Source organism: Stigmatopora nigra, chromosome 7 (genome assembly GCF_051989575.1).
Source record: "Stigmatopora nigra isolate UIUO_SnigA chromosome 7, RoL_Snig_1.1, whole genome shotgun sequence".
In the NCBI taxonomy this organism is placed as follows: Eukaryota; Metazoa; Chordata; class Actinopteri; order Syngnathiformes; family Syngnathidae; genus Stigmatopora; species Stigmatopora nigra.
Window position 1 is genome coordinate 6763197 of NC_135514.1, and position 10855 is coordinate 6774051.

At 36.2% G+C, this 10855-nt stretch overlaps 2 protein-coding genes across 2 annotated transcripts; one reads left to right on the forward strand and one right to left on the reverse strand.

Annotated features, from left to right (window-relative positions):
• The first annotated feature begins 63 nt into the window (after window positions 1–63).
• On the forward strand, window positions 64–3178 carry dscc1 (DNA replication and sister chromatid cohesion 1). The gene is made up of 9 exons (XM_077721084.1): window positions 64–378; window positions 438–606; window positions 815–949; window positions 1110–1200; window positions 1328–1466; window positions 1537–1589; window positions 1661–1815; window positions 1902–2050; window positions 2363–3178. Exons 1-9 carry the CDS (start codon window positions 209–211, stop codon window positions 2472–2474), a joined length of 1173 nt encoding a protein of 390 aa, XP_077577210.1. The 5' UTR covers window positions 64–208; the 3' UTR covers window positions 2475–3178.
• A 403-nt stretch (window positions 3179–3581) lies between these two features.
• On the reverse strand, window positions 3582–10560 carry LOC144199444 (carboxypeptidase Q-like). The gene is made up of 11 exons (XM_077721083.1): window positions 10443–10560; window positions 9876–9996; window positions 9393–9602; window positions 8928–9044; window positions 8336–8543; window positions 8040–8247; window positions 6061–6172; window positions 5473–5564; window positions 4740–4835; window positions 4477–4582; window positions 3582–4037 (listed from the first exon to the last, which is right to left on the reverse strand). Exons 2-11 carry the CDS (start codon window positions 9994–9996, stop codon window positions 3877–3879), a joined length of 1431 nt encoding a protein of 476 aa, XP_077577209.1. The 5' UTR covers window positions 10443–10560; the 3' UTR covers window positions 3582–3876.
• Window positions 10561–10855: the final 295 nt, after the last annotated feature.

Genomic DNA, 10855 nt, shown 5'->3' on the forward strand with positions numbered 1-10855 from the left:
TAAATTATGGTCATGCTTGCATTGGTTTTACCACGAATTGTTTTTGTTTTATTTTATTTTACATTGAACGTAGTTTCAACTTCCTTCCGGCGACATAAGAGCGCGCGTAATTTTGACAAGTACCTAGTACTATTTTTCTCTTTAAAAAATCCGCATTTAATTTCGTTTACATGCAAATAGGATTTATTCTGAACATTTTAAGTTCAAAATGAGAACTTTGGAGGAGGTTCAGGCGACACTTGAGATAGCTAAGTTGAATGAGGACGACTTGCAGAAAACGATTCAATGTTTATCATTTGGAGAGAACGTCTCATCTGCAGACTACTGCCTGATGGAACTGGATAACACACTGTGCAAACACATTGAAGCTGGGGACAGGTAGGTGAAAATTGTATGTTTTTAAAAGGACCTGTGGATGATAATTGTTTTCCTGGCAGCTTGGTGATCAGAGGAGACAAAGATGAGCATGCTGTGTTATGTAGCGGAGACAAAACTTACGATTTGAAGATAGCAGACACGTCCAACCTGCTACTATTTCTACCAGGATGCAAAACATCTGAACAACTTAGCAGCAGCCAAGAGATAACACATGTCGTTCACGCTCAGGTATTTGACTGAAAGCCACCAAATCACCTTCAACATGACATCAAGACTGGATTTGATTACTATATCTACACAGTGTTGGATGAAATGGGAAAAATGAGTTGTAAATATACTATATGTTAGCAGAGAAGGTCTTAAGGGCCATCAGGCTCCACAGATGATGAAAATGTACAAAACGCAAGGTCAGAATTTGGTTATTTTCTCGTTGCAGGTCTGGGGCTTATGCAACAGCTACTGGGAAGTCAAGAGACAGCGTCCTAAAGTGAAGAAGTTAATGAGAGTCTTAAAAGAGAACTCATATACAGGGCCTCCCTTGGGAGGGCAGCAGGAGAACACAGAAAACACGGTAAATTGTTATACTTTTTCTTATCACGTGCACCTCAAAACATACTCTGCATACACATGGGACTTCTTCCCATCAACTGAGTTTCTCAACAGAGATCTCATCAGATCTATTCCATAAATAACAAACAAGACATAACAGTGTGCATACCCATCTTCCATAGTACACCATGGCCGATCTACTGGAGAAGATTCAAGCCAGTGAAGAGGAGCTGAAGAACCACTTAAAGACCATCCACGCCTGTCAGATAAATGGTGACAAACACAATTATAAAGACACTTCAATAAATACTTCACTATCAGCGTCAAAACACCACTGCCATTTTTAATGTTGTCCTTAAAGGTATTATGTTTTTATATGTGCATTGTTGTTGTCCACTAGGTCGGTGGCGTGTGCTCGACTTTGACTACGAGATGAAGTTGCTTGGTCATGTGACTCAGCTAATGGATTCCGAGTCGTGGGCTATCGATAAGGTTCCTCTGGAAACCAGTCTGGAGGAATTAAGCCCACTAGAGCCCAGGTTGGCATCATCTGACACTACAGCACAAGAACAGATGAAAAGGTTTGCAGTAACATAATGTCATTTGCAGAGAGATGATCGAACACTGCTTGAACTGCTACGGGTTACGTTACAACCAAAATGGTGAGAGAGAGACATTTGCAGATCTTTAGGGATTGAAAAATAAGAGTTTATATGTCTATTTGCATCCAAAGACAAGGTGTTTTATGCGCTGGATGAGGCTAAAGTTTGTCGAGTTACTGCCGTCATGTTGCTGAAGAATGCCATCAAGTTCAACCTGATGGAATTTCAGGAGGTGTGGCAACAGAGTGTACCAGATGGCATGAGGACCAGTCTAGACCAGCTCAAGGTTTGGATTCAATTAGTAAAACGTTTTCGTTACAAACAATAAGTGAATAGAGAACATACTGAAAACATTGCACTTGATCTTCTTAGAGTGTGGCCCTTGTTGACTGCACCTCTCGCCCTGAGACCATCTGCCTCCTTCAGGTTGAAGATCTTCCAGAGAACACTCTGGAGCGCTTCAACCATCTCTTTACACTGAGAGAGAAATGGACGGAAGAGGATATTACACCTTATATAGCGTGAGTGGCATCTTTTTTTAAATAAAGGTACTGCACTCAATGGGCCACGAGTCCTGGATGAAATTTGATCTGAATTCAAACTTAAATCTAAAGCATAATACCTTCTGGTATGTAATACGCTTCTCTCTGAACCAGTTTGAAAATTGTTTTATTTTCTTAATTTTGTTGAATCACGTTGCTTCTTTGACTAAATTGTGCAAACAGCAAAATGCACTCTTTCAAGCTGCAATGAAAGAAAGTGAAAGGATTTGTTATTTGTTTTTTATGTTACCATATCACACATTTAAGGCTATTATGCTGCTTGCTTTTCAGGGACCTGTGTGGGGAGAAACAGACCACGGGAGCGCTATTGACCAAATACGCTCGATCTTCAATGCAACATGGTGTGAAGGTGTTCAACTCTAGACGGCCTATTGTGACTTAAACACGATTCTCATACTTCCTATCACTTCCAAGATTCAGACAAGTTTGTTGCAGAATTGTTATTTATCCTGTTACTGAGGCTGTTATTCTGACTACCTCTGTTTTAATTATTTGAATATTCTTTATTATGCATTTGTATTATAATCACTTCAGTGACTGTCTAATCTTTGTTTCCACTGATTAAAAAATGGAAAACAGGATGCTTTTTGAATGGCTTCTGTCCACGATGAGGCAGACATTAAAAAAAAACTTCTAACTGTTACCTATACCACCAGGGGTCACTAACACCTTACCTGTGGAATTAAGTTGCTCACAGTGATCAGACTTAAAATTGTCCACAACTGCAGATTTTATACATTGTTACATTTTGAAAATTCTTGTTAAATGATGATAAATCAATATTCTGATAAATCCTCAACCCATTCATTTCTCTTTAGAGATTACTTTTAATAAAAAAATGATGAAAATTAAATTTGAGAAATGATTTTGTTTATGCTTTGTATCCAACCGGTTGCCCTTGACACTTAATATTGGTAAAAATAGCTTTCAGTTTCAAAAAGTTCAATGACCCTTTGGTAAACTATTTTCTCACCTATGTATAATGTAACAGTAATGTACTGTTGTTAAACATCTCCATGACAGCGTAATTGCCAACAATATTAGAGTTCTTAATAAGGTGAATAATTAAACTTGATTTCAGCCATCTCCAGGAAGTGATGTCTGTTGTTTGTTGTATGCATGTAGCGTCATGCAATTTGTGTCAGTGCAGACGTGTGACTCATTCTACCTAGGTGTGGGTGTGTGTGAAACCGGCCCATGAGCCCAGCACATTCTGACAAAAAGTGACTTAAAGAACATTGCAAGTTACAACATGATCCAGTGCAACACTCACACTTTCCAAAAAAAAGTCTATTGTAGACACTGGTTGACATCACTGTTGGGAATTAAGACATACCAGTTGATTGGGCAATTGTGTATTATTTAGCCATCCTTGGCAACAAACAAGTTGAACTACCAGTGACTTGACAGCTCTTTACACTTAGAGTAGCTACTTTTGCTGCTCAAAAGACATAAAAATCAAATTAGATGAATGCCATGCTCTTGAAAAGTGATTCAAAGAAATGGCAGTTTATTCACAAGGTGAAAACAAAAATGTACTTTGTTAAATGTCCAAATTGGGGAAAAAAATAAAAGTGCCATTTTCTTGACATGCTAAAATAATTTAAAAAAAACATACAAATATAAAAATGACAGCATAAATTTCCTCAAAAAAATTTCCCTCATTCTCAATTCACATTGGTATGAGTGTTATGTGCAATGTTATTATTAGGTAAGGCTATCTTTTGGAGTCACCAATTTAAAGACTTCTGAATTAGGTTGAGAAAATCCCTTTCCCCTTATTACTACCTCGGCAGCATGTCCTCGAGATCTGCTACCACATAAGCCACCACGGCCCACAATGCCGAGCAGAGGTCCATCTCTCGAGGGTTCTGAACTGTCATGGTATCAGCTTCGGTATGATGGAACCAAAAATATTTACTATCGGCCACGTGGAGGCTGGCACCTATTTGACAGACACAAGCATACGCAGAAATGACTTATGTCTGTTTGGCTATCACTATCCATCTTACAGATTCTGTCATAATAGAAAACATCTTTTAAAATATAAAAAATAAAAGGGATGGAGTCATACAGGCATAAAAAATGAAATACTATTTGTTTTTGAATTGTTCAACATGATTCTTTTTGCTGGAAAGCACTTGTTTAATAGTGCATTTAGCATATTAAGCAGCTAAAAAGAATAGGTACAAAAAAGACAAGAAAAAACTATACTACAGTAAATTAATAATATGTTTCCAACTTTTTGATAGGTAAATAGGAAGTGAAACTCTATTGTTAGCATTTTCATATGTGGTCGGCTTTTCATTATCCACAGAAATAAGGATACAATTCTTAGTAATATTTCCCTTTGTGGTGAGTAACATCCTGATGATTAAACTGACCTGGTACCCCAGCCTGCATCCAAGGTGATATGTCCGTACCCTCACCATATGCCTCCAGTTTTGTTGTATTAAGGGGGGCTAACAGTTTGACCACTTCCTCCATTACCTGTTAGTACACACATGAACAAGTTCTCATCAGCTCTTTACACGTACACATTATAAAATGATACATTTTCTGATCATTACATTTTATGTCACTCTTTGTATTGTCCCAACTTTTTGGGGAAGCTTGTTTGTTTGTGATTGAGGTGTAAATATCTCACCTTTTGTGCTGCAACACTGCCAGTAAACTGCAGAGCCACTGGGCTGAAAGTCCCCAAGTCGGACTCCATGACCATATCAAAGTTGGACAGATTCAACTGGATTGAAGAAATTATTGAAATGAGTCAGAAATGTAGAAATAGGCACAAGTACATACAGTGTCTCCCCCTAAAATGAAATTATATATCCTTTTTTGCCTGATAACATGACATTTTAAGACTTGAACTACATTTCCATATGTTCAGGAACATTTATTTCAATTTTTTTTGGAAATTATTTCCTTTAAAATTTAGTCTGGCTCCCATCATTTACTCACAGAGTTAAACTGCAAAACTAACAATAGACAATGTAGTTATGAGCTGCTAAGGCATATGCTATGACACCCTGTATGCAAATTTGGCAGTACAAAATGACCTAGCCTTATGAAATGAGCCCAGTAGGAAAATATATTATATGCTCTTCCACTAGATGGCAGATGATAACTTATGTAACTACTTTTTATTGTATTTTATTTGACAGTGGGCCAGGTTGGATTTTTCTTTACTCTGTATAAACTGCCGTGAATGTCAGATGTCAGATTTAACATGAGGCCATTCCAAGAATTGATAATAACTGGCGGCCAAAGCCACACATAGCAGAAGTTACCGGATGCTTTCCTGACTTTCTTTACTTGTACGCCATTTCATTTATTTGGCAGTGGCATTTTTTCTATTCGTCACAAGCAATGTGTAGGACCTTATGAAGGTTGAAGTACTGCTGTGCTCCAACTCCACCCTGTTCTTCAGCTGTCCACAGCACGGTGCGCATGGTCCTCCTTGGACGTAAACCTGGAAACAAATTACAGTACAAATGAACATTTCCTCCAGTGCGTACAACTTTATACTTTCAAAATGTAACTGTCCTTTCAACCTTTATCGCTGTTTTTGTAACAGTTGATACATCTGTTTAGAATATATTTAACCATAATAAGTACATGATATTATTGTTTTGGGAAGAAATAGTATGCCTTTATACATTTTTTTATTAAAATGTCTAAACAAAAATATTTATTTATTAATTAGTTGAGTAAATCATCTCAAATTCTAATGCAGCAAATTGCTCATCCATCTTTCAAATAAAATAGAGCTTCCAGATCAATAATATTATAACATTATGAAAAATATTCATTATGTTTTCATGACAGTTGGGTAGTATTTTCTGAGGCATTTTCTTTACAAACTGATTATATGTAACTTTTTGGAATTATTGTACTGTTCTACAAATTCTATGCGTAACATTTACTCAGCTTTGTTGACAGTTTGTGTGTGTCATAGTTTGGCTCACCAAGTTGTTTTATGAGTGACAGCGCTTCCCAGGAAATCATGGCTCCGCCCCCATCATCCATGGCACCTTGGCCCACATCCCAGCTGTCCAAATGACCACTTAATAGGACAACCTGGCACAAAACAGAATATTCATAAAAGATCAGATATATATTTTTTCTCTTGAACAAAAAACAAAGATATACAAATTTCAGTAATGTTGGATTAAGTTGAATTCCCGTAAGTGGGATGAGACGGACAAACAAAAATATGGACCTTGAACTAGAAGAATTGCATCACTGAAAAAGAAACAGAGGATCGAAGGCCCTGTTTTATAATCGAAAAAACAAACTAAATATTGAAATGCTGCAGTTTTTAAGGTCAGCAAGAGACATTGAACGGGAGATAGAGCTTTTCTGCTTTGCCAATCAAATTTGGCCCACAAAAAAAGGAAACTAATGGTGTGAAGAAAAAAAAAGATCATTTGTAGATACAAAACTTTATCCAAAACCTATTTTTGACCCTTTTCCTAGGAAATACTCCATTTATTAAAATGTTTTTTATATCTAAAAAAAGGGATTTTATTTTATTAAAAAACAAAAACAAAAAAACATCTTTTTATGAATTTGTTTACAGTGCATTCCAAAGGGATGCATTTTCAGTATATATTTTTGAAAAATATCTTTTAAATCAAGGGGAAAAACTAAATATTCTGTTTTTAAGATTCCTAAAAAATGGTGGTGAATGTTCGATTGTATTTCTTCTTGTAATTGTTTTTTATTACAAAAACTAACTGCAAAGGGGAAAAGCCACAAGAAACAAATGATTCACTAATGTCATGTGTTTCAGTTCCCTTTTCTATACTTATGCCACACGTCACATTTTGGATACACCTGTTCAAGGGAACAGTGTTTTTCTCAGATTAACTAATTGTTTTATTGTCTCTATATTACAGTGTAAATGATTAATGATGAAGAAGCATTTCACAATTTCATGACATTCAGTCCAGATGCACTGCATCTATTATACTAACCCTAATATCGTATACAAGAGTATATAATACTTGTCCTCGAAATACATTTTAGTACAGTACTACGAGACTAGGATGTTTTTTAGAGATTTGTGTAGAAAAAGAAAACTTATCCGAATATCAAGTCCTAACCATTATTGTTGGGAGAAAGGTATGTGTTAACTTAAAACAAATCTGTATAAGACACTTGACAGGGCATGTTGGCTCAAGTTGTAGGATGTGATATAGGATAAAATTATGATCAAGATTTTTTTTTTTTTACTGAACAAAATGTACCCTGCTGGACATTATCTTTCACATCTAACCGCAAATCAAATTTCTGTAGTTGGCATACTAGTTGGTTGTTTTTAGACAATAGATTGACATTTTCATCAGACTTCCTGGTCTTTAGAAAGAAGAAGCTGTTGGGAACAATGATGAATACAGAAAACACAGCTTTGGGTATCATTTCATTCAGCCAAAATGGGAGCACTAAAGAGTATTACTTCAAAAATAAAAATGTCTTGAAAGAACTTTAAAGGCTTTCAACTGTCCCACGTTCCAACACTTTAGAAACCTCAGTCAAAAATCTCCTGTATATACCATAGTCTTTTTTTATGTAATCCTCTTAAGTGAGACAGAGAGAACAAACATCTCCTTGAAGGTAGTCGCTAATAAGAAACACATGCGTAGAGATGTTCTCACAGTACTGTCAGAAAATGTATTTCATGCATAAAACTACTTTTATCAAACTTTGTTTCTCGTCTGTACAGGAATACAAAGTGGAATAGTCAAGTTGGATATTTTAGCTCATCCTTTCCACTAGTAACCACCAAACAGGAGGAATAATTTACTAAAGTGACTTCCAAGTTCCCCAAAAAATACAATGTGTGTGTGTGTGTGTGTAAGTTGATTGAACATTTAAAAAGCAAGATGGCCCATAAACACATTTAAACATATATAGGAGAGGGATTAAATAAAATAGGTCCTACCTGCTCTGGGTACTGCCAACCTTTTATCTCAGCAACCGTGTTAAAGGAGTCGGCATCTGGGAGTGTCTTGGCAGCCATTGTGAGTCTCACGGTGATTTTCTGTCCCCTATGTGCAATACGCCACATCAGCTCAGCATCCTCTATGGTAATGCATGCCGTAGGAATGCGCTTGACACCATCTCGGTAGTCTTGCCAACCTGTGTGTGGGCTAAAGAAGGCAAAAAGAAGACAAATTGAATATTTGCATGATAATACATAATACGGTAAGGCAATAAAGTCTACATGTAGATGAGCACCTATTAATTGAGAACGGCGTGATGGATCGAATGAGTGTGGCCACTGCCCCAAAACTCGCCGCCTCCGAGGCACCATATGCACGGTAAGCAACTGTCTCGCCATAGCTGACAAATGGTTGATTGTAGACTACAATCTTCCCGGGGACCTCACTGGATCTGTGCTTTAACTCCTCAAAAGAACTAACAACCAACACCTCCGCCTCAATGCCTTCAGACAGGGAAGATTGTAAACAAAGGGATGTGAGGCATATATTTCAAATAAACAAGTGTTATTTGTCTTTAAAGAGCATCAAATATCTATTGGAGTAGGGTCTTCGTCCAAATGTTTTTTTTTTATGTTAAACGATCATGTGCTGTCATGTTTCAATGATGGTTAAATAAAAAATATTTGCAATAGGTTGTAAAGTTTAACATTTATTTCAGTCTAGAAACTTGCATTGTGTTAATCACTGAAGGGAAGATGTGCAATGTATCTTTAGTCAAGATATTTGTAGGCATTATTTATAATTGTCACAAGCCTCTTTTAGGAAACAAGAAAATCACAATGAAAAAATAACATCATGAAAAATAAAATCTATTTAGTATGGCTGACCTTCAGGCGGCGTCCCCACACTGCTTCCTAGTCCTAGCATAGCCAAATTTTTGGTCCTTGGCAAAGTCATCACTGCACTCTCCTTTCCTCTGACCCAGTGTGGGATTTTTACCGGTTCTGGTGACAAAAACAAAAAAAACAACCAAAGAAAGGCGTCACAATTTTTACAGGATGCCGGCTGTGTATGGCATGAGGATTCTTTTAATTAGTATTTTTTTATTTTTTTTATTCAAAAACAGCGCACCTATCTTATTGCATCTTGTTGATATATGACGGAAAACACAAATTTCGCGTAATATATTTTCTAAAATTCTAACTGCCAGACAATACTAACGAACAAGATGATGTTACAAACAAGCAACTTTTCTCCACAACTTAATCCTCTTTTAAAGCAGTACATTTTAACAAGCCTGTAAAGATAGGAGCAGGCATGTGATGCCCCACGTTTAGGTGATAATGACTCACCCAGATGGACGTCCAATTTGTCCTGCATCATAGCATTGTGCATATATTTTATTGCCATCTCCAGATTAACTGAACCACTGACACGGTTCCCAATGGCATCAGTGAAGTCAGCAAGGCGTCTGTAAGAACGGTTTTGTGCAGGTCCGAACACCGCCAAGTCGATGATCTGTTTGGCCACATCAGCATAGCTCGCAACCTCTCCAACTATACCTTGAAATCAAAAATTAATACACACACCAATTGTAAATGGTAAATTATTTACATATAAAAGACATACAATTGAGTTGAAAGTATGTCAAACATAAAAATGCCTTTCCCGTTGATTTTTTTGCAGCAAAACTTCAAATAACTTTAATATTGATACATTTAAAGACATTTTCAATGGTTTACAATAGTTAAAAATGACTTCCAATTTCAAAATTGTACTAATATTAATACAATTTCCCACAGAAGGCGTAAAGAATGACTTTTTGGTGCCGGTACCTTTCCAAACAGTCCTGTTGAATTCAGATTTGACTATGGAGGGTCGACCATCTAAGGATGCCATCAATGACATGCCCACCAGGATGCAAAAGAGGGGAGACAGGTTGATGCCACTTGCCATCTGCGAAGAAACCCATTCGCACGATGCAATATTAGTTAGCTATCACAATTAAATCTGTGCACAAATTATTTGAAATGAAATTGCAAATGAAGAAAAATCACATTTCTCTTGGTTTAAGACCAGTCAGTCACAGGAAGTTCATTTTATTGTTTCACGTGCGCTGTGCAGTCATAACGAAAGTAAGCGAAACATGAATAACTATTAACATTACATAAAATGGAAAACCTATACATACCACACCAGTTATTACATAATTATTATTCGATATATACATTTGTAAGAATTCAATTTTAGGTTCAGTATTCAAACACCACATTCATAACCCTTAAACGAGTGAATAGAGGGCTGGCAGATCGGGTCATAACAACAACAACAACACAACATCAAGCTCAAAGACTGACAACTGAGACTAACTAAATTTCCAAATTATTTGAGAGAAGACAAACCTTGAGGCACTGACGATAGGAGCCGTAGTGGTTATGTCTTAGGGACTTTCCCCGTCTTGAAAAAGGATGTAAGCAACATCTCCATACAGTCGGAAGCCGGTCTCTGCATGGTTTAACTTCCTCTCGGGACACTTTCATAATAAGTGCACGCTTTTTTGTTTGTGTTATTGTTGTTGTAATAGTTTATTCTTGTGATTTTGATTGAGATCATACTAAATTTTATGAATATGAATATATATATATATATATATATATATATATATATATATATATATATATATATATATATATATATATATATATATATATATATATATATATATATATATATATATATATATATATATATATATATATATATATATGAATACAATTGTCATCACTCAATTCATGTTCAGACCATTTTCAAATAA